Source organism: Beta vulgaris, chromosome 6, assembly GCF_026745355.1.
Source record: "Beta vulgaris subsp. vulgaris cultivar EL10 chromosome 6, EL10.2, whole genome shotgun sequence".
NCBI classification, from domain to species: Eukaryota; Viridiplantae; Streptophyta; class Magnoliopsida; order Caryophyllales; family Amaranthaceae; genus Beta; species Beta vulgaris.
Window position 1 is genome coordinate 18,719,798 of NC_079207.1, and position 23,522 is coordinate 18,743,319.

The following is a 23,522-nucleotide window of genomic DNA, read 5'->3' on the forward strand; positions in this document are numbered from 1 at the left end:
ATGAATAGTGTCATTTCATCCAATGTTTCATCTAAAACACAACGGAGGAAGTATTTGAATTTTGAAGAAACTAGAGAGGCGTAGTAGGAATGAGAAAGTAGGAAGTAAAAAAGAGACGAAAATGAGAAGATAGGAAGGGCGGGCACGTAAATAAGAAGAATAAAAGGTGTGGAGTTGTCAAATCCCGTGTATAAAAAGAAGGAAGTACGACCACCATTCAGCAGACACCACAACAGACGATTTCTACGTCAGACTACAGCACCTCCAATTATCTTCTTGCTGTCACTCTGCTGTTTCTCTCTCTCCTCTCTTCAAAATAAAAAAAATAACCTCTACTTTTCTTCATCTTCTTCTTCCTTTTCAATTTTAAGCTCGCTTCCGATTCTCATTCCTTACATTTCAGCTACAACAATTCTCAATTCTCTGCCATGGAAGATCGCAAAGATAAGGAGGTAATTAAGCTTCAATTACTTTGCTTTATTATACGCTTAATCATACTGCAATTATATCTTTTCTTCGCTCTTTAAATAGTTCAACCTCTAGCTTAATTTAGCTTCACTTTTTCAATATCATCGATGAACTAGACTTTGCAAAATTGTTCAAATCTTACAATTTTAGTCCTGCTTTACTTTTAATCTGTTGATAAATATTCTCAAATTTTACCTCCAGATGCTAAATTCTAAGTTAATTCTTGTGTATCTGCTACCTTCTTCTCCCTAAATAGTAAATATTATGCATACAATTATTAGTTCGTAGCTAATAGAGTATAAAATTGAATTACTAATTGAAATTTGAGCATATATTATCGACACTTTGACACACTGAAGCTGATTTTGACACACTGAAGCTGATTTTGCATGTCAAATTTTTGATTTCATTTGTGAAAATAATTTATTGCTATTCTGGTTTCTGCTAATTTCGTCACTGTGGACTTTCGAGGAAGCAACTTAATTAGCTTAGCTGTGTTTTAAATTGACTGCGAATAATTCAAATTGTGTGACTTTTCTTTTGCAAGGATATCTATATAATTATTGGCATTAGTTGCATCTTTTGAAGAATGATGATTATAATATTGGAGTTCATATTTTATTCTCACAAATGATGATGCATAAAGACGCGTTGTTATCAACATCGTTAAATTAATCAGAGGATGAGTATCATAAAATTTGTCCATTGATATTTTAAATAGCATTTGATTTGACTGGCTTGAAGAATATTATCTTGGATATATGTTAATTGTTATGGTTCTCAAATAGGTTCAACTTTTTCTTAAAGCAATTGAACATCTGTAACATCAACAACTTCCCACCTTCAATTCAATTACTTTCTATAACCTGTCAAAACTAGTTACCAAAAATAAAATATGTCTCATATTGGTTGAAAAAACTTATATGGACTTGGGCGGCACTAGATTGTTGATGAAGTTTTACACATACCACTAATATGCAGTATGCTGATCGTAAGCTTAATACAACAAGAAAATTTAATCCATGATACACTAACACATATAGGGAATTAGGGATATTTATTGGTAGTTTGGTACTAATATACTATAAAACATAAGAGAGATAACATGGGGATATCTTAGTATTCTTAGTGTTGCATCATTTCTCCGCAAATTAATTTGGGTTGTCTAAAGAGATATGAGGTGATCCTCAACATCGTATCATATTGATTTATTACTGTATATTTGGTGAGTGTTGTTACTTCTTTTTATGCTTTTAAGGCTTCTTGAAGATATAAATGCATAGGGTTTATTGCTGGCTTGAATTTTATTATTCATCGGACATCGAATTTTTGTTGGGTGCAGAAGAATGCACCATGGTTATCTGTGCCACAATTTGGAGATTGGGACCAAAAGGGACCATTGCCAGATTACTCGCTTGATTTCTCAAAAATCAGAGAAATGAGGAAACAAAACAAAAGAGATCCTTCAAGGGCCAGTCTTGGTAACGAAGAAGATTTCATCAATCCAACTGCTCCCGCTAACAACAAAGCAAACGATGACGAACACCATTTCACTCAAAACCACTCTCCAACTGTAAGATATTGTTCAACTGGCTTTATCTGGTTGTTTTTTGATGCAGCTGTCACGGTTATTTGGAGTCCTATTTATGTTTCATATATGATATATCTACTGTTTGAGTATTTTCTGGTTTTTGTTAGCCTTTTACTTGCTGTCCATTATATTTTGCGTGGCTTTTTGCATGGTAGTTGTCAGCTATAAGACAGTTCTATTATTAAAGAAACTAAGCATGAAAGCAGCACTCATATGGTTGGACGTTTAATTGATTAACTGTAAAAGCAAGTGGGCCTTAAATATGCTAATGCTACATGGTGCTTTGAAAAAGGGTATTCTTTGGTGGGGAATATTGATTCTAGCAGTTCACATTTAGCAGCCAAAAGCCAGTTTATTATTCTTTTATATGTTTGACGATAATGTCTCCTAGTTTGACGCTTCTTGCTCTCTGGTATGATTTATTCTGATTACTGTAACAATTTTTTTCTGGTTAGCTTTATTTTTGATGCCAAGGGTGATATTGGCTCCCGAGTTGCGTGGTTTGTAACCATAAACCATAGGTAATGGGCGGCCTCCAACAATCGTCTAAAGGCAACTTGTTACGGTGGGTTTGGGCTGTTGGGGATTCATATTTAGATTAGTGGTGCCCAAATCTAGTCATTATAGAGAATAAACGTTTTGAGTGCTACAAAAGCAATGGGTCCTTATAGTCAGTGACTCAGTTATCATGTGACACAGTGACAGTACCCGATAAATGAGGTAATTGCTATTCTTGCAATATAAGCATGTTACTTCATGTGTTTGATTTTGGCAACTATCACCTCACATGATATGTACGTAGTTAATTGGTTTTCTTTCCCACCGTAGGAGGAATCAAAATCATGGTAGAGATGAATTTGGTTATAAATACAAGTGGCTATTGGATCTTTTATGATGTATGCACTGCTTTTATGGCACTTGCTACACCACTGTGATTACTCATCTTGTTCATAGATAGTCATCATGCATGAAGTTCAAACGTCATTATTAGGGCAAATCTAATACTTAATTTGGAACGTAGTAAATAATTAACTAATCAAGTCTATCCTCAGATCTCTAAATGTTGCACGTAGATGTAGATCAGCTAATTTTTTTTGTCATCATTGATACAATCTGGTACAAATATTTCAAGTATTAATGAATCTACTATGTGTGGCACGGGCAGAAATGGCATCTGTTACAGATTGATGTGATTCTTTGACAATGTATTCCTTGATAAGTTCTGTACACGTAAGATAACTTTTGGTGCATATATATAACAATCATCTTCATGGCAACTTATCATGTTTCACTCATTCACGCTATATTCTTTTTACAGCCGAGGAAGAGCTTCCTAAGCTACTTCAATTGCTGTGTAAGAGCCTAAGAACTGGAGTGCTACAACGATGTTAACACCAACCCTGTATCTAGATCTACTTATTATCCAGTTGCTTCCTGCTCTACTTATTTCTTTGGCTTTCACACGGCAATGGCCTGTTTTTCGCTTGTAATATGTACTACGATTTGGCCAAATGAACTGTCTCCAAGAGCTTACTTCAAAGCAAGAAGTGGAATTTGTGCACTTTCCCAAAACAAAAAAGGATTATGTTTCGGATGTTCCAAACTACCCAATTAATTCATTTGTTTATGCCGAAACAGTTTGTCAAATGGATGCTTGAATGTATTATGAAGTATGGACATATTTGTGGGGCTCGAGTCAAGGGTTAATGTGTTCAATTTGTTAATACACAAATCACGGGTTGTCTTTTTGTCCTTTTTTAAGTTGCATTTGTCGTCCCATTGCATCTGAGCGTGAGGCGCCTAGAGTTCAAATTATTATTGGCAGCTATCCTGTGATGCCAAGGCTTTCCCTTCTGAATATGATAGCTTCCACCAGTCAATCTTCACCTTCTTGCTTTCCTAATGCGAGGCATTTTGTTTTATCTCTCAATATACAAGTAAATAAACAACAAAGGCATTTTAGCCAAATCATTATCTCAATTATATAAGTCAAGAGTGCGTTCTATTCAACTTATTGGCCCTGAACTTATTGGACCTTATCTGAACTGAACTTATTGAACCTGAACAGAACTTATTGGAACTTATTAAACCTGATTGAACCTGATTCAACTTATTGGACCTGATTGAACCTGATTGGAACTTATTGACTTTATTGGAACTTATTGACCTTATTGAAACTTATTAGACCTTATTGGCCCTAATTGAAACTTATTAGACCTTATTGGACCTGATTGAAACTTATTAGACCTTATTGGACCTGATTGAAACTTATTTGACCTTATTAGACAAAAAAATTTGACTATTAGTAATATAATTATTACCCCTAACGTAAATACTACCCCTCAAAATTTATTATGAAGTGATAATTAATAAAATCCATCCTTTAAAAAAAATAATTATTATTAATTATCTCTTATGATAATTAATTTAACAAAAAAAAATTACTATTTATATATTTAACATGTTATCTCTAGTTATTTAAAAACGAATTGCAAAATATTGTAATTATAATAATTATTATTATTGTTAACCTTAATTATTTGACCATGATTATAATATTATTTAATAGCAATATGAATAATCAAATAATAGACAATAATACAAGTATAATACTATACATTGTGGTACTTTAATAAAAAAAATCTAATAATAACATAATCAGCTAATAGTAATATGAATAATAAAATAATACATAATACAAATAAATAATAAAATAATAGACATAATACAAATAAATAATAAAATAATACACTAATACAAGTATAATACTATATAATCATTGTGGTACTTTAATTAAAATTCTAACAATAACGTACATAATCAGCTAATAGTGATATGAAATTATGAATAACAAAAAAATAGACAATAATACAAATGTTTATTAAACATTGACTATTTGGACCTTATTGGACCTTATTAGACCTGATTGGAACTTATTGGACCTTATTAGACCTGATTGGAACTTATTGCACCTGATTGAAACTTATTGCACCTAATTGGAACTTATTGGACCTTATTAGACCTTATTGGAACTTATTGTCCTTATTAGACCTTATTGTAACTTATCTGAACTTATCTGAACTTATCTGAACTTATTGGACCTAAAACTTAATTTTTTAAGTTGAACAGAACGCACCCTTATATACCCTTAATCTCACAAAAAAATAATAAATAAAAAATTTTCTTAGTTCTTTTATTATTTACAAATATGGGTAATAAGGAAAGTTCTATATTACCAACAAGAAATATATAAAAATGTGTAAAAAGAGGAAACTCACAATTGAAAATAAACTAATGACAAAATTAATTTTTAAACAATTATAAAAGCAAAAATTTACAGAATTTCTTACTATTTAAACTCTCAATTGCAATAACAATTTCAAATAACATGCATTAGCAAACCATAAAAGAATTAAGAAACTTAGAGAATATCATTTTATTTTTATTTTTAGGGACTCACAGTCAGTTGGAATAATAAATAATTAAAGAAATAAACATAAAGCATCAGATAATATCATTTAATTTTTTTTTATTGAAGCACTACTCACATAGTATGCCTAAATTAGCCAATAGAATTAAATTGAACTACTACTCATAAAATAAACCTATAAAATATATGTATTTTTAAATAAATAAACAAACATAACCTAAATCATATTGAAAGGAGAGTTGTTGAATTATCTACCAAACAATATAACATATCGTACCTCAACATAGTTCTTTCTGGAAAACATTACTCTGTTATACTATAGCAATGCAAATAAAAAAAAATCATAAAGCTCGTCAATATTCAATATTCACCATAAATATTACATTCTTAAGTTAGGTTTTTAACATTTTTTGATGTTACGACTAATATTAATATATTGTCGTACGCATCGCTTGCATATAGTGCTAGTATAAGATTAATGTAAGACTCATATGCAAATAAACAACAAAGCGATTTTGTTTTCTCTCTCAATATACGAGTAAATAAACAACAAAGGCATTTTAGCCAAATCATTATATAAACAACAAAGGCATTTTAGCCAAATATACTCCATGTTGATAAAGAATATTTTATAGGAAAGCCAACTAGAAATTCACCTTGAAGTGGGGGAATTAATTCATAATACTTCGATGTCTGGACACAAATTTTACTCTGCACTTGGGGTGTGCCTAAGGAAAAGATATGGCTGCTGTTTTACACCAGAGTTAAGCTAAAAGTGGGTAGAGCTGACTGCTGACCCTTAAGTATAAATGTTGGGTGATTTTAATACTAGCAATACCTGTACATAATAACAAACAGACTTAGAAGGTGTTTAGTATGATTAATGGAAACGGAATGGAAAGGATTTGGGATAAGCGCGAGAAATGGAAATAATAATTGTTACCTTTAATAGTTGTTTGGTATCCTAATGGAATGGAAACAATTGAGAGGTTAAAATTGAGGAAGAAAACATGATTTGTTTCCACGAGTTTGATAAGGGTAACAAATGAGGGATTGTGAATCCCTCCGGAAACGGTATTTGTTACTTAACACTCCTACCAAACAATTAGAAATAGAAACGCTTATTCGAATCTGTTTCCTACATCAATTTTTTCTATACCAAACACCCTCTTAAACTGAATACTTAGCCAAGGGCATTCTATACACCTCTAAAAAATTATCAACAGTATAGCTAAAAGGGCTTGTTGGGCTCTCTGGGTGAATGGCTCCGGATGTATGGCTCTGTGCGAGGACAGCACAGAAGAAAGTCATCTTATCACGGGTCCCTAAAAGGAGGTCCAAAAAAAATTGTATGTGGGAATATAGGAAAAAGGTAAGGAGATTTTCACCCACAAATACTCTCCCTTGGCGAGATTCAAACCCATAGACCTCTAGTATCTAATGTAAAAGCCTTGGCATATGAGTTAAGCATTACTCGATATACAACTTCCAAACGCAGATGGACAGAAAAAATGTCCCAAGTACCAAGAAGATATGTCTATCAAACACTTGCATTATGATTTTATGGGATTGCAAACATCTCACCATACCAAGAATTGAATGACTAAAAGTGGAGTACTTTGAAAATCTACAGAATACTTGTAACAAACATCTGGTGATAATAATAAAAGAACTTTAGACTCCATATAATGTGCGACTCACGCAATCTTCTTTCAAGCTAGCCATGGCTAAATTTTGCTAATCTCGATCCCCCATTCATTCTACTAGCAGTAAACTGGAGTCATAAAATCAGTAAACGATCCCTCGGTCTTGACTTTTGTCTAAAGTTCCCCCACATCTCTTATGACATGATACCACTAGTCAAATTATTCAATGGTTAGACGATAATTCAACTATTCAAGTGGATAGATACCACTAACTCAATAATAGTGTTTATTTCGTGTGGATTTTATTCAATGGTTACACGAAAATCAATCCATTATCTAGTTATTGACTGATCTTCATCTTAGCGAAGTTCATCTATTTTTCTGAGTAAAATTTCCTACCAAAACAAATGTAAACAAAAAAAACTAAACTACACGAAATAAAACAAATTCAGTTCAAGTCATACTTAGATACTAAGTCATTTGGTTTAGTATTGGCCAGGTAATGTAAAAGGCAGTCAGGCAGATTGGGTCAAATCCAAGTCTATATATAGCAGTTAGCAGGATTGCAAGTCTACGACCTTTGTGCTACAACATAGCACAAAATCCAAGAAAACACCCAAACATCCGAGACATAAGACAAAATGAGCTTAATTGGGGCCGAAGTCGGGCATCCTTATTTCGAGTGTGGTTTGATATGGATCAAGCTACACTGGGTAAGGTCAATTTTGCCAGATTTAGCTCACCACTAGATGATGGTGGCCTTTTGTCAAACCTCCTGTCAAAGTAAAAAACTGCCACATATATGCTTTAAGGCTAAGAAGATAGTGTGTACTTACAAGAGAAAATTCCATTGGATAATCCCGAAAAACGGGCACCAGGTACCAGACACCACGTGTTCAAAAGACTGCACATCAACCCATATTAATAAACCTAGCCTCCTCCTTGATCTAAAACAGGCAGTTCTTCAACTTGATCCGCATATGTGCTTAAATCAAACTACTCACTTGCCTAACATTGTTCCAGATTCAGGAAATAAACAAAAACAGCCTTTCTTTTTTTTCCAGATGCCATATTTGCCTTTTTGGTGAATAGATTAAAAAACCAAATGTTGCATTGAAAAAAATGGAGGAAGTACATACAATAGCAAAGTAAGCAGCTAGGTTTATGAAATTGCTGCTGTTATTGCAAATTTTCATATATGACAGTTGCAGCAAGCACTTACTACACACGGCCCTTATGACACATTGGGAAACATGTAGTCAGCCAAGAAGCATTAACTAAACAATGAACAGACAGACATGCTTCGGAAGTTCACAAGAGATTGTTACATTGCAGATGAGCTCATACATCAAGGAACAAATATGATTAGCCATAAATTAGCCCAACTTGCTGGCAAAACTTTTAAAGTAATAGCAGTCATAATCAACTGCAGGGACCAGGGACAATTAAGTCATTAAAGATTATGTTAAAAGCACATATTCTAGTTATCAAGTTGCTCTATATACATAAAGGGGGAGAAAAGAAGAATAACAACACCAACACCAAACATGAAAATTTCAGTTACCCACTAGAGGGACCTTGACCTTTGTTTTGATAAACAGCTTCTAGACACTCCTTTGCCCGATGGACCTTCGATTGGAGGTAGAAGCTCCCTTGCTTGGCATTCCTCTCAAACAAAATATCATATTTCTGCGCAAATCAATGAGAAGGGATGAATAGGTAATTACAAAAGAACTTTGAAAATGAAATAAGAGAAGCAGGAAAAGCAGACGAACTTTCAAAATATCTTCCCAGGCCGTATTCTCAGTAACACCAAGTATCTGTCTTGCTTCTTGTTCCGTGATGGCTTTGCTTGCTTTGCGTACAGTGTTCTGCATTGCTTCTTGAGCAGCACCAGTTTTAGAGGCATCTGCAATGCAATACAGGAGAAGTTTTGACAATTAGAAATGGCTGAAAATGTAGACAAGACAAATTATATGGGCAATAAATACTATGAGGTACTCTTCAGCGAGTCGAGAAACCTTACAATATACTCACATGACTCTTAAGACATAATTTTTCATGCTACATACATTCGAGCAGAAAACACCAGCAATTTCTACGTCATGAGTTCATGACATGCCTCCCTCAACTTTCTTTTTTATTACTTCCTCTGTTTCAAGTTAGTTGTGACACTTTTAAAATTACAGACTCTTAGGCAATTTTTGGAGAGAAGAAAGATAGAGAAAGAAAACAAAAAAGTCTCGTGTGATAGGAGAGAGATAGAGAGAAGTTATTACCCAAAATGAAAGTATAACATCTAATATGAAACTTCCTAAAATAGAAAGTGTCACAACTAAATTGGAACGGGAAGTATTTAATTTTACTCACTAGCCCTTACGGAATTTTCTTTCAGTTTACTGACATGCCCTTATGGAATGTTTTTCTTTTAGTTTACCCATTATATGAATAAGACTCCCTACACATCTACAGAGCTTAGATATGAATAATCTGCAATCTGAAGTTCAATTTCTTCAATGTTTTCTCTACCTTTAGTTTCCAAAAAATTTGCATTTACACCCAAGTATCTCCCTGCTCCTCAGTAAATATGTCTTCCATAACACCCATTCTAATTCTACTAAACATATTCTCTCAATCTATTGTTAATTTCTGTATCCTAGACTGGAATCCTTTAATTTCTACCCTCACACATGCAATATAGAGATCCTTGTTCAAAGCACGTCTTCTTTCAGCTATTATATCGATTACTTTTTCATCATCCTTTGAATCTATTTCACCCTATACCTCCTGCTATACCTTTTGATTTTCCTATCAGATGAAATCTTTTGCTTTTACCTTACCATACTTATGTTATGCAATTTTTTTTCCATTCCTATAGTAAGGTCAAGTAGCATTCTCTTTTCTTCTTAGCACTGCTTTTACGTCTTTATTCCATCACGTTATGCACCGTCGCTCACTGTCTTTCTTTAATGAGAGTAGTATAGTCTAATAGCTAATAGCTTTTCTGCTTTACTGCTTGCTTAGTCTTATGAAAGAAACAGAGTCGATTCTCCTATGACCTCTTTGGCTACTCTAGAAATTCATCTTTCACAAGTTCAGCAGGCTGTAGGCTCAGTCCAATCGACTTACTAAACCACTTTGCCAATGAAACCTTTAACATTACCTTCTTTTAGATGCTATCATCTTATCTTTGGGCCTTTGGCTCACTTAGACATCTATTCCTTCATGAGATTTGACTTTATCTGAACATCTAGTATTAAAAGTATATGCAACTAGCTACACTTTCTTTGGGAGAACCTTAATGTTAAGATAACTACGTCTATCAGTATGTGTTGCTAAGAGGTAGTTTATTTGTGTTGCATTTGCTCCACTTTGGAAGGTCACCAGACGTGTGTCCCACTTCTTAAGCCATGAGTTAGTCAAGATCAAGTCATATGATTGCTCAAAGTCTAAAATGATTTCTACCCCTTCATTCTCCTTCCATATCCAAAACCTCCATGAACACTTCCAGAATCGTTGCAACTTGCCCTACATGTCCATATAAATCTCCACGATAAAAAGCTTCATTATGCAAGGAATAACTTTAACTACCTCATCCAAATTCTCACAAAACTGACATTAAAGAGATTATTCAATAGCAACCTGTGGTGCATAAGCATTAATGATACGCACAATATCCCTATCACAAAATATGTTTACTCTTATATCCTATTGTTCTTCCTATATATGAAGGAAAAGTCTTACCTAATTAGGTTAATAGACAGTAATTATTTGGGACATGTTAGAAGACACATAAAGCATGCCTTCTATAGAAGCATAATATGTCACAGCATTATCTAATTTGTAGCAACGAGTGTGACATTTGTCTTTGGAAGTTACTTACATAGCCATCCTGTCCATATTTTCAATTGAAGTTGGATGAAGAAATAATGGGAGATTAGAAGTCTTCCATTAACTAAAGTATAATTGAGTATTCGCATTCGGATTGGCTATAAGTTTGGACCAACTTAACTCATTTACAGATGAGCCGAGTCATCGAGTTTGAACTCAATATTGTAGTTCGTGTATAGTTTGAGTACTAAATGAGTTGCATTTGATATAGTTAAATTCATCTTGTAGGTTCATAAGCTCTTTGATTAAAAAAAAATTATCCTTATTTTCAAATTTAAGATGAGATTGGACATTATATCATATAGCCTAAGCCCTAAACTTCAAAGTTAACTATAAAGATAAGGTAATTCTTAATACGGCTTGCCGGAGTCAAATACTACTAAGACCCGAACAACAACAACATTAGTAATTTATAGCTCTTATTGTTTGAATATTAGTGATTGAGCCAAGCCGGACTGAAAATATACTTATCAAGCCAAGATCAAACTAGCTTTTTGTGTTCAAGCTCAAACTTCAATTTGGTGAATTTAGTTAGAACGAGCCAAGCTATGTTATGGCTCGTGTGAGTTGTCCCTTTATTTGGATAGAGCCATTGTGGAAGCCATGGATGGACACCAATGCATAACCCTTCTTCCATCACATGTTGACAAGTATGATGAAGACCTCAAAAAAAACATAAAAAAGACCTCATAATACCCTCCTTTAACTCATTGTCAATTGCCTTGGGAAAAAAACATTAGAATTGAAGCCTCATTGTTTCAACATTTCCTCTCCCCTCTCTCTAGCTACCCTTAATGACTAATCTAGAGAAAACACGATGACGATAGATAAGAAATCGATCAAAAAGTCCATCCCTCTGATTGCCAAACCCAAAAATTCATAGATTCACTCCATCTAAATCCGCAGAATACATAATTCATTCTACTAGTTGCAGCCAACATGGCCCATTTACGAACCGAATTGTATAATTAATACCAGAAAGCAAGACAATTAGAGGCCATATTATCCCCTCTCTAAAACCCAAAGCCCAAAATCCTAGTATAATCTACTCCTAGCTAATTGCAAAAAGATATTATCACACAATTACAATAAAAGTAGGAATTAATGTTAACTAATCTCAAAATTGAACAAAAAATGAAGAAACATACTGGCAAGAGCTTGACGATAAGCTTGAGCAAAAGCCCTAACTAACAACCCAGAACCCATGACGAGTAATTGGGCGATAATTCTTGCAGCCTGCACTCAAACATTGAAATCAAACCCATTAATGAAAAATAGCAAAAACAAAATACGAAACCCACAAAATTACAAAAAGAAACTTGATCAACTTGTTAAAATTTGTTAGTTGGGGTGCAGAAAAACTAACCATGACAAGCGTAAAAAATGGAAACTTGAAGAAGCTTTTCCTGTTATTTCTGTTTTTTATTAATAGGGGTAAATGGGATGAACTGAGAGTATTTCAGGAGAGAGAGAGAGAGGAAAGATTAAGGAGTAGGTCGGACACGGGACAACGAGGGTGAGGGAGACCGGAGACGATATGGTGAGTCTCGGAAAGTTGTACAACCCGAAGAACAAAATAATCGAACGTTCTCGAATCTCGATGCTGTTAATGTTCACAAGTCACAACAAAGCCCTATTCCAAATCTCCAAGGCTACAAATTCAAATATACAATGCCCCAATATAAGCAATAAAGGTTTTCTCTCGCTTCGTTTGTTTCTATACTACTCCCTCGGTTGCATAATATAATGCTCACTTTATATTTTTTTGGGTATCTTAAAATATTGTGTCTTTTTATTGATTTATTTGAACTAAATTATTCTTAATTTCTATTCAAATTTTTCAAAAACGCTTTACTTTTCTTTCAAAATATGTACCCCTATTTATTATTTTACACCATTCCAAGAAACTTTCATTGCTTTTTTATTTTTTTAAAAAGAAAAAGCTAATTTCAAGATAAACACTTTCTTAAATATTTTTTTGAGAAATTCTACTACTCTTTCAATTTTTCTTAATTCCCGTAAAAATTGAGAAGTGAGCACTATATTATGGGACGGAAGGAGTAACTGCAACAAGACTTTTGCAAATTCTTGAGAAAGACGGCCTAACGTTAGTTTTAACATGAGACCTGTCCAAGTCTAAGTGGTATATATTTTTTTTAAAAACGGACCACTTCTCATAAATTCTCACAATAATATTGTTGGCGAATTAGTTAATTATTTTAGCACAATAGTTTAGAATTAGTAATCTATATGTAGACTTACATAACTTTTTAGTTAATGTGTCTAATATATTATTTAGTGTTGTTTTATAATTAGTTAAGATCTATTGAGCACTATTTAGTTCCCTATATAAACGAAGAAATAACTTTTTTATAAATCTAAAATGTCAAACACAAAAGACAACCTAGAAAAAAAACTTAAACAACCTATCATTTGGAGTAATTGACTAATTATACCAATTTCAGTTTGATTCTTGGAATATGTTTTTTCAGTATTCTCAAAATGACTTATCTTCAGTGCACTTTTTTCCTATATTTTTGCACGATCCGAGTTTAAGATAACCAATGTAGTTGTACTTGATGAACATTGTTCTTCCACAATTGGTTTTGTAGTTAAGAATTTGGTTATACTTGCAGCACTATTTTTACAGACTTCTTGCAGTACCTTCTTTGCATCTTCATTATCTTGACTTTTGAGAATGAGATTGTAGAATTTCTTATGATTTCATATCGCCATGGAGTTACCTTATTTGCAACTACTAGAGGTGGCCATGATCCGGCCAACACAACACAGTTTCGGCTCGACCCTGCACGAGTTTGCTTGAGGCCCGACCCGACACGAGCCCGCCTATATGGCCCGTGGGCCGGCTCGTAGGCTAAACGCCATTTTTTCTTTGTTTTTTAGTCTAAAAGTGTCAGGAATCCAAAAAAAATAACATAAAACACAGGTCGGGCCTAAATATCAAAATTTAGGGCTCAGCACGGCTGTCCCAAGCCCGTGAACAGGCCCGGCCATGCCCAGGTCTAGTAACTGCTCTAGAGATTTCTCTATCCGTTTCTCTTTTCCACACTTCGCTCTTTGTAAAACTAGTACACCTTTTGCATATGTACCTATGTGGTAATTGTTATTATTAGATGTATGTGCATGATTCTCAAGGCAAGAAAACATAACCATTCTGAGAACATAACGTTTACATCATGTCATTTAAATATTACGAATAAATTTATAACTAATAACATTTAGGTATTAGTTATGTTTTTTCATATAAAAAGTTAAACTTTCAATGTAAAAGTTAAGTTTTCGGTACCAAAAGTGATGTGGCATGTTGCTTCAAAGTTTTTGCAAGTGCAAGTTATCGTCGGATCATGGGAAGTATATATTACCCTTTGTGATGAATTTGTGTCAACCTCTTCTTTCATTTCAAACATCATAGACATCTTATCAGGTAAAACTATAACACCCCTGAATTTTGAGTTGCTAATTAAATTAAATAATATCAAAATTCTACAGAAAATTCGGTCAGAGCTCCGTCTGAAATATGGACTGCCTAAAATTCATTTAGGACTCGCGTCCAAATTATAAACCTGTATCAATAATCCAGCAAACCAAGTTCTCCAAGATCCTTATCCAGCTCAAAAATTAATACATCCATGCATAAGTATCCAAAATCCAAGAGTGTTATTCCACGATTATTGCAGGAACAACCGATAAGGATAACTACCTAACTGAATTAATGTTAAAGCAACAACTAAATTGAACTATTACAATCCCAGCGTGTAAAGGTTTAAGTAAATTAATATTTACAGCCTTAAGTTCCAAAATGATGATATATATATATATAGTGCAGCGGAAATAGAACTACTATATTTCAACTAAGTTAGTGGAACATTGCTCTCAGCCCACACCCCACATGCAAATCTTCATGTACCTGCATATATCAGGCATGTAGTATCAGCCAAACTGGCTGAGCAAGATTTCATACTAAGAAGCCAAACATATATGCGGGTAGGATATAACAAACATATCCTACAAATCATTTACTTTCAAAACATAATACTAAATACAACTTTATAAAACCCATTTTCCTTTCTTTGTATTTCTTTCCAAAACGTATACATTCTTTCTTTTTTTTCTTTTTGAAACCAATTCTTTTCTTTCCTTTTTCCTTTTGAAACCAATTCTTTTCTTTCCTTTTTCTTTCACAAAATATATTAAAAGTCTCAAAGTTATAAATCTTGAGAATGGAACAACTTTTATTTCCGTTGGGCTAGCTAGGCTCTCCGGATAAAACTAAGACAAAGATCCCTAGTGTGCACACCCTACAAACGGCCAAACCGTAGCAGAAGATCAGAGTCCGAGGTACTGATCAACGTACCCCCACAAACTATTCTATAAGATCGAGCCAAACTCGACAAAGTTCCATTCTTTGAGATGCCACACAGGCAATCCCCACAGTTTTAAAAATACAAAACTATTTGATATACTCTTTCCATAAACTTTCCTTTAACTTTCGATTTGTGGTTCGGAAACCAACATCTTTATCTTTGGAGGAACATCCTCCCTTACCAACAAAACTTTCTATTAATGTAGGAACATCCTCCTTTTCAAACCACTTTCAACCAAAATGAGATACATACCTCTTCAAAACTCTTCTCTAACTACAAAAGTTTTAGTAAGAAATCTTACCTTTTGAAATATAGCAAATCAACTATGTCAAGCAGTCAATACGGCTCCTCAATGAAACCGGAATCTACAATGTAAACATATGTACTCATTAGGTAATAATAGACTTGGCTTAACTAGTTAATGAGCTTTGCTTAACTCTAGTTTTATAAATTATGAGCTTCACTTCAAATGATATAACTAACTCATACTAACAATACTAAAATCTCTCTTAGTTTATATAAAACCAACACCTAAGCTTCATGATAATATTTAGATACTTAAAATCCATTAGGAAAAACATTCAAACTTAAACTAGATTTATTAATTTCAGCAGAAAATTAAAATTGGCATAACTTCCTCATTCGAACTCCGAATCAAGCGTTTCTTGAGCCTAACTTGAGTAGAATTTCGATATGAACAACTTTTGTGAAATAGTATTTTTGCGAAAAACGACCGGAAACTGTTGAAAAACATGAATTACGAAACTGACCTGTGATTTCTACGAATTTCAAGTCTTGTTCATAAACTCATAATTATCATGAAACAATCTCACTAAATCAAACTACACCAAACATTCACAATCAAAAACCCCCAATTCAATTTCAATTATAAAAACCCTAACTTCATAAACTTTGAGAAAACTAAAATTAAATAGGAACTTAACTTACCCACTACTATGGAAGATTAATGGTGAAGAAAGCTTGTGTTGTAGTTGAGGCGCCGGAAAGATAGAGAGGTTGAAGATGGTAGCGTTCTTGTGTGATGAAGATTGTGAGTGTTTGATAGTGAGAATGAAGATGGAAGAACCACTATAACGTAGTTTTCCTTCTTTTCTTTTCTTTTCTTTTTCTTTTATTTTCCCCCTTTCCTTTTTAACATGAATACTACTAGGGCTGTCAAACAGATCAGGTCGGGTCAGGTTCGTGTTCGGGTCAGCTGATTTCGGGTCAGCCACCCCCCAACCCGAACCTGACCCATTTAAGCTTTCAGGTTGAAAAACCCAACCTGAACCTGATACTTTCGGGTTCGGGTCAACCCGAATATGACCTTATTTGACCTGAAACTTTTATTTTGGGTGTAAATCAGGTTGTTATATTCAGAAATGGGTCAACCTGATTTTGTTTATTTAACCTGACTTTTCAAACAAGTGCATCTTAAAATTCTAAAGCAAAACAACAAATTAATCCCAAACAAAATTGTCTAAAAGAATACAAATAATCCCAAACAAAATTGTCTAAAAGAATACAAATAATCCCAAACAATTTAATCCCAAACAACTGCTTCATCATTTCGAAAAAGTCTTGTTTCAGTTGCATCAATCTCTTGGTTTACTTCCAAGTCATCTGGATCTACAAGCACAAAACAAAAAAAAAATACAGTATTAATATTTCAAGTAATATTGATTAAGAAATCAGAATTGAAGAGTACTCAAATCACATGCATGATGAATCAAGGACTCAAATCACATAAAAAAATCAGGCACAATAAACCAGAAAATCTTATAACTATATAAACACAAAAAAAAAACTATACCCAAAAACAAATGAAACAGGCATAATAAAATAAATGAGAAAAAAGAAAATAAAGGACAAAATAAGAAAATAAATGTCTAACATAGAAAAATAGAAAAGAAAAAACGGAAAAAAAATGAAATAAAATTGCAGAAAAAATAAAATAAAATAGCAGAACAAAACGAAATAAAATACCAGAACAAAAAGAAATAAAATAGCATGACAGAAAAAAAAAATAGCAGAAAAACAGAAGAAAAATAGCAGGAAAAAAAACGAAAGAAAATAAAGGACAAAATAAGAAAATAAAATTGAGAAAAGAAGAATACCTGATGTTGAAGAAGAGCAGCAAAAATTCTGATTTATGAAGGAGAATGAAGAAAATAGAAAAATAAGAACAAAATTCGAGCACATAAATAAGAAAAACTAAAAAAATTGAACAAAATTAGAGCAAAGAAATACCTGATTTGAGTGATTCGAGCAGCAACGAACGAAGAAGACGGAGCAGCGAGGGGCGAAGAAGACGGAGCAGCGAGGGGCGAAGCGCCGGCGCCGGCAACGAAGAAGAAGAGGAGTGACTGAAATTTTAGGGTTAGGAGTTAGGACTGAGAGAGAGAGAGAATGAGGCGTTAGAATTTTAGAAATTTTAGGGTTAGAGTGAAAGATTGTGAGGAGAGGAGTTATTGAAAGTTTAGCCTCATTTTGTTTTTTGGCCCAAAGTTTTTGGACACTGATTTTACCCATTTACAAATCAGGTCAGGTGGGTCATTTTCAGGTCAGAAAATTCAACCTAACCTGACCATTTAACTTCAGGTCGGGTTCAGGTCGACCCATTTAACTAATCGGGTTGAAAATCTCAACCCAAACCCGCTAATTTCAGGTCGGGTTCGGGTCGGGTTGTCAGGTTGGGTCGACTTTTGCCAGGCCTAAATACTACTCCTTTCCTTTTTCCAAATAACTATATAGATATATATAACTTTCTTTATTAATACTTAAACTCTTCACTAAACTTAACCCACTAAATTCATAAACATTTATATTTTATATATATATATTTTTAAATAATTCCTACATAAAATATTAAATATGAAATAATAAAAGAAATAATTTATTTTAGTAGAATAAATATTAATTATATTCCCAAAAACTGGGTGTTACAATCTACCCCCCTTAAAATAAGTTTCGTCCTCGAAACTTCAAATTATTCTTAAGCTCGTAGATAAAATCCGATCATTTTTCAAAACCTTAGCTCATTAACTTTATATATTAAGCCAACTATCTATTACTAAAGTATAAAGGATAATACCTATATATTATCAAACTTCCACATAAACTATCATACTAGCACATTATCAACATGCAATAACTTTCAAGTAGAATCCAACTCTTAATACAAGTCAAACACGTCCTAACATACTAAGAAATCATACTAATTCCACCCTCCCTAAAAGATTAGTTACGTCCTCGTAACTAAGAGCGTACCTATTGAAATAGGTGGGATATTGAGCTCGCATCGCATCTTCGGATTCCCAACTAAGTTCATCGTCCTTGTGTTCGACCACAATACCTTCACCAGTTTAACTTCTCCATTCCGAGTGGCTCGAACTTTACTATCAAGGATCTTCACTGAACCTCTATATATGACAAGTTATCCTCTAAAGGTAATTCCTCGGGTTTTAGTACATGTGAAGGATCACTAATGTACCGACGAAGCTGAGAGATGTGAAAGACATTATGAACTCGGGCTATTTCCGAGGCAATGCCAATCTGTAGGCAACTTCACTACCCTCTCCAGAATTTCATATGGTCCAATGAACTTAGGGCTTAACTTGCCCCTCATCCGAACCGCATCACTCCCTTCATAGAGAGACTCTCAGCAGACTTTCTCACCGACTTCAAACCTCCGCATGTCGTCGGTATTTATTTGCATAACTTTTCTGTCTATCTTGTGCTGCTTTCATTTTCTGTTGTATCAATTTCACATGTTCCACAGTTTCTTGGATCATTTCAGGACCAAGAACGCAAGCTTCACTAATGTCATCTCCAACAAAGAGGACTACGGCACTTCCGACCATACAAGCTTCATATGGGGCCATCCCAATTGAAGTATGATAGCTGTTATTATATGAGAACTCTATCAAGTCAAGTCTATCTTCCCACGAGCCCTGGAACTCTAAGGCACATGCCCTCAACATGTCTTCAAGTGTCTGGATTGTCCTCTGTTTGTCCATCTGTAGCAGGATGGAAAGCGGTACTCATTTTCAATTGTGTTCCTAAAGCTTCCTGAAGCTTTAGCCAGAAGTTAGATAAGAATCTACTATCTCTATCAGAAACAATATCTTTCGGCACACCGTGCAATCGTAACACATTCTTCCTATAGGCATCTGCTAGCTTTTGGTGTTTCCATGTATCCTTCATCGGTATAAAGTGAGCACACTTGGTGAGGCGGTCCACAATGACCCAAATCATTTATTACCACTTGGCGTTCTCGGAAGTCACAGAATAAAGTCCATGGAAATCGAGTCCCACTTCCACTCTGGGATCTCTAGGGGTTGAATCTCGCCTTGAGGTCTCTTGTGTTCAAACTTGACCTTTTGGCAAGTCAAGCACTTGGAAACATACTCAGCGACTTGTTGTTTCATATTTAAGATCCTTGTATAACTTGTCACCTCCTGGATGTACCGAATATGGAGTCATATGGGCTTCATCTAAGATCCTCTTCTTTAGGTCTGGGATGTCAGGAACACACCACCGACCTTTATAGCGCAGACTACCATCCGTATGGACCTTGAAGTAAGCGTCCTCAGTGTCTCGGACCTCATCTATCTTCTTCTTCAAAAGTGATCATTAGCTTGGTTTTCCTTAATCTCATCATATACATCTGGGCGTAGTAAGGGAGCTAAGTTGAGCCCCAACTCGAACAAGTTGTACACCGAAATTCTGAAACTCATCTCTAAGTAACCTCCTCGAAAGCATCGTATGCAAAGAGTGGACAGTTTTCCTACTAAGTGCATCAGCAACAACATTAGCCTTCCCTTCATGGTAGAATTTCCATGTCGTAATCCTTAATTAGCTCCAACCACCTCCTTTGTCTCATATTCAGCTCCTTTTGCGTGAAAATGTACTTGAGACTCTTATGATCTGAAAATATTCGGAATGAAGTGCCAAGTAAATAATGACGCCAAATCTTCAGCGCAAAGATGACTGCTGCTAATTCAAGATCATGAGTAGGGTAATTCATCTCATGAACTTTTAATTGTCTCGAAGCATAAGCTACAACCTTCCGGTTCTGCATAAGCAACATCCAAGACCGTTCTCGAAGCATCTGTATACACCTCGTAGCCTTGATCTCCATCAGGTAGAGTTAAGACTGGGGCTGTAGTAAGACGCTCTTTTAACGTCTGAAAAGCCTTCTCGCATTCATCATTCCACTCATACTTAGTAGACTTCTTCATCAGGTTGGTCAATGGACGAGCTATCTTCGAAAAATCCTTCACAAATCTTCTATAATAGCCAGCTAGACCAAGAAAGCTGCGTACTTCGTCACATTCTTCGGAGTGGACCATTCAGAAACTGCTTGAATTTTGGACGGGTCAACTGAGACACCCTCCTTAGAAATAATATGTCCGAGAAAAGCAACTTTCTCGAGCCAAAATTCACACTTGGAAAATTTTGCATACAACTGATTTTCTCTCAACACTTGCAACACCGCTCGGAGGTGCTCTTCATGTTCACTCTCATTCTTTGAGTAAATCAGTATATCATCAATAACACCACAACAAATTTATCCAGATAAGCTCTAAATACTCTATTCATCAAGTCCATGAACACTGCTGGAGCGTTAGTCAACCCAAAGGGCATAACTGTAAACTCATAGTGTCCATATCGAGTGCGGAAAGCTGTCTTTGGAATATCTTATCTGCAATTCGAAGCTGATGGTAACCCGATCGTAAATCGATCTTAGAAAACACTCCTGCACCTGCCAATTGGTCAAACAAGTCGTCTATTCTTGGCAATGGATACTTATTTTTCACCGTGACATTATTGAGTTCTCTGTAATCAATGCATAATCGTAGGGTACCATCCTTCTTTTTCACGAAGAACTGGTGCACCCCAAGGGGACACGCTAGGCCGTATATAGCCTTTATCCAATAATTCTTCTAACTGAGTTTTTAACTCTCTCATCTCAGCAGGCGCCATCCGATAAGGTGGCTTAGATATAGGTCCCGTTCCAGGTACCAAATCAATGTTGAACTCAACATCACGCTTCGGAGGCATGTTAAGAATATCATTCGGAAACACATCTTGATACTCATTCACAATTGGAACATCTATGAGCTCTGGTCTTTCCTTGCTCGTATCATGAATATGACAAAGGTACATAGGGCATCCCTTTCTCAAATAAGACTTTAGAGTAAGGGCAGAAATGATCTTCACAGGACGACGACTATAAAGCACATGGACGCCCTTATGACTCTCTATTGTGATCCTGTTTCGGACAATCAATCTTGGCTTTGTACTTTTCTAACCAATCCATCCCTAATATTACATCAAAATCTTTCAAAGGAAATGCTATTAAATCAGCAGATAGAGTAGTTTCACCATAAGCTATAGGAACATCTAGGTACATCCTATTACACGTTACACTTAGACCAGAAGGAATAAAGATATCGGCCTCACAAGGTGTGACATTCTTCAAGTTTAACCTTTCTATAAAAGTTTCGGATATAAATGAATGTGATGCACCTGAATCAAATAGCACGTAAGCAGGTATAGAATGGATAGAGAAAGTACCAGTCATGCATTACCCTGGTTGTTATCCACATCCGCTTGTTTAAGGTGATTTAGGTTGCCCAAATTCTTCTTCTCGGGGCCTCTTTGAACATAAGCAGCATTAGCTGTTCCGGCACTACGTCTTGGAACAGTGGTACTTGGAGCAGAAGTGACTGGCCGATTACTAGCCATACCAGTCGGGGGTCTCTTCAATAACTCGTTATTTCGACCAACCGTTGCATCTGGATTGGAGAAACATTCATAAGCCCTGTGCCCCTCCTTCCCACAATAGTTGCATGCTACCTTATTGCCTTTACAATCTCTTCCTGGATGGTTCTTATCACATTTCTTACAGAAGTAACAGAAGGACTCCTGACTTCTGGAATTAGATTGGCCCTCTGCTTGGCTACGGGGCGTAAACGAACTCTGAGCACTCCTAGAGGCCTGCTGACTTGGGCCCCTTTACCGAAGTTTCCCTTAGAACCCCGATTGTCATAATTTCTACTCCTATCCTGGCTGAAATTATTACCCTTGTCAAAGTGTTGGACATCTTCCTTTGCAGGAGCTTTCATCTTCTCCGCGGCCTTCCTTCTCTCCTCAATTCTTTCAGCATTACTGGCACGAGCATAAACATCTTTTAAAGTCGTGAAGTCACCAGCTCCCATGTGGCTAAGGAGATTTACATCAAGTTTTTCCTCAAACTTCTGAGCTCTTTCTTGCTCGTTTGGAACCAATTCAGGTACGAAACGAGACAACTCTAAGTATTTAGTATAAAAGTCTTGAACCGACATATCCCCTTGCTCAAACTACTCAAATTCTATTCTCTTCCTTTTCTTCATATGAGGCGGAAAGAACTCGGCTCGTAGTGCCTTCTTGAACTCCTTCCACCCAAATTCTGTTGTCTCCACCTCCTCATAGCCATCCTCATCATATGTGACTTTGGTGGTCAAATTATCTTTGTGGTTGGTCCACCAAATATCAGCATCTTCGATGAGATGGTAAGCAGCAGAGTCAACTCTCATTTCTTCGGGGACCTGGAGGGTGACAAAGATCTTGTCAAACTCCCTGATCCAATTCTCCATCTTCACTGGATCACCTTTTCCATCATATTGGGCGCTTCTTCTCATCAATTGCTTTATGAACAGCAGCAATTTCTGTCGTAGCTGCTTTGCTTGTACTATAGCAGCTCGTGCTTCAGCAAGCGACTGAACAGCCTCGCTCATAGCTTTATTAGACTCAGCCATTTGGCGCATAAAAGCGCTCATTCTTGATGGCTTGGTCCTTTGACGTCTATGCATCTTCTGAGCACTACACAAGGTAAGAAACATAGCTCGATATTGGGATAATGTAACACTTTTGTCGACTTTAATATAAATAAACAAATAGCACAACATATACACTTCCGTGTATAGCCCATCACACTACCTCACCACGGCTTGTCAAGATTTTATTTATATTTCTATAATCTTTATTTTGACCCAGTCATTTATAAACCTAGGCTCTGATACCAACTATAACACCCCTGAATTTTGAGTTGCTAATTAAATTAA

The 23,522-nt window shown here is 35.2% G+C and overlaps 3 protein-coding genes and 1 long non-coding RNA gene across 4 annotated transcripts; 1 reads left to right on the forward strand and 3 right to left on the reverse strand.

Moving 5' to 3' along the window:
* The first annotated feature begins 211 nt into the window (after window positions 1-211).
* LOC104896080 (hypothetical protein) lies at window positions 212-3,752 on the forward strand. Its single transcript, XM_010682774.4, has 3 exons — window positions 212-452; window positions 1,811-2,041; window positions 3,378-3,752. The coding sequence occupies exons 1-3, from the start codon at window positions 429-431 to the stop codon at window positions 3,423-3,425; spliced, it is 303 nt and encodes a 100-aa protein (XP_010681076.1). The 5' UTR covers window positions 212-428; the 3' UTR covers window positions 3,426-3,752.
* Window positions 3,753-8,483: 4,731 nt separating this feature from the next.
* Window positions 8,484-12,655, reverse strand: LOC104896081 (mitochondrial import inner membrane translocase subunit PAM16 like 2). Its single transcript, XM_010682775.4, has 4 exons — window positions 12,393-12,655; window positions 12,175-12,262; window positions 8,911-9,044; window positions 8,484-8,824 (listed from the first exon to the last, which is right to left on the reverse strand). The coding sequence occupies exons 1-4, from the start codon at window positions 12,393-12,395 to the stop codon at window positions 8,696-8,698; spliced, it is 354 nt and encodes a 117-aa protein (XP_010681077.1). The 5' UTR covers window positions 12,396-12,655; the 3' UTR covers window positions 8,484-8,695.
* Window positions 12,656-14,495: 1,840 nt separating this feature from the next.
* LOC104896687 (uncharacterized) lies at window positions 14,496-17,014 on the reverse strand. The gene is made up of 3 exons (XR_008970015.1): window positions 16,360-17,014; window positions 15,713-15,776; window positions 14,496-14,954 (listed from the first exon to the last, which is right to left on the reverse strand). It is a non-coding gene; the product is annotated as an uncharacterized LOC104896687 (long non-coding RNA).
* Window positions 17,015-21,258: 4,244 nt separating this feature from the next.
* Window positions 21,259-22,164, reverse strand: LOC130591779 (uncharacterized). The gene is made up of 3 exons (XM_057395691.1): window positions 22,008-22,164; window positions 21,729-21,945; window positions 21,259-21,646 (listed from the first exon to the last, which is right to left on the reverse strand). Exons 1-3 carry the CDS (start codon window positions 22,162-22,164, stop codon window positions 21,259-21,261), a joined length of 762 nt encoding a protein of 253 aa, XP_057251674.1.
* Window positions 22,165-23,522: the final 1,358 nt, after the last annotated feature.

What these genes read in the sequence shown, in the direction of transcription:
- LOC104896080 (XM_010682774.4), top strand. Translation starts at nt 429, where the DNA reads ATGGAAGATCGCAAAGATAAGGAG. An exon ending in AAGATCGCAAAGATAAGGAG is followed by an intron (nt 453 to 1,810) that starts GTAATTAAGCTT and finishes TGTTGGGTGCAG; the next exon opens with AAGAATGCACCATGGTTATC. An exon ending in CTCAAAACCACTCTCCAACT is followed by an intron (nt 2,042 to 3,377) that starts GTAAGATATTGT and finishes TTCTTTTTACAG; the next exon opens with CCGAGGAAGAGCTTCCTAAG.
- LOC104896081 (XM_010682775.4), bottom strand. An exon ending in TTATCGTCAAGCTCTTGCCA is followed by an intron (nt 9,045 to 12,174) that starts GTATGTTTCTTC and finishes ATTGCATTGCAG; the next exon opens with ATGCCTCTAAAACTGGTGCT. An exon ending in CCTGGGAAGATATTTTGAAA is followed by an intron (nt 8,825 to 8,910) that starts GTTCGTCTGCTT and finishes TGATTTGCGCAG; the next exon opens with AAATATGATATTTTGTTTGA.
- LOC130591779 (XM_057395691.1), bottom strand. Translation starts at nt 22,164, where the DNA reads ATGGCTAGTAATCGGCCAGTCACTTCTGCTCCAAGTACCACTGTTCCA. An exon ending in GGATGTGGATAACAACCAGG is followed by an intron (nt 21,946 to 22,007) that starts GTAATGCATGAC and finishes TATTTGATTCAG; the next exon opens with GTGCATCACATTCATTTATA. An exon ending in GTAATATTAGGGATGGATTG is followed by an intron (nt 21,647 to 21,728) that starts GTTAGAAAAGTA and finishes TGTGCTTTATAG; the next exon opens with TCGTCGTCCTGTGAAGATCA.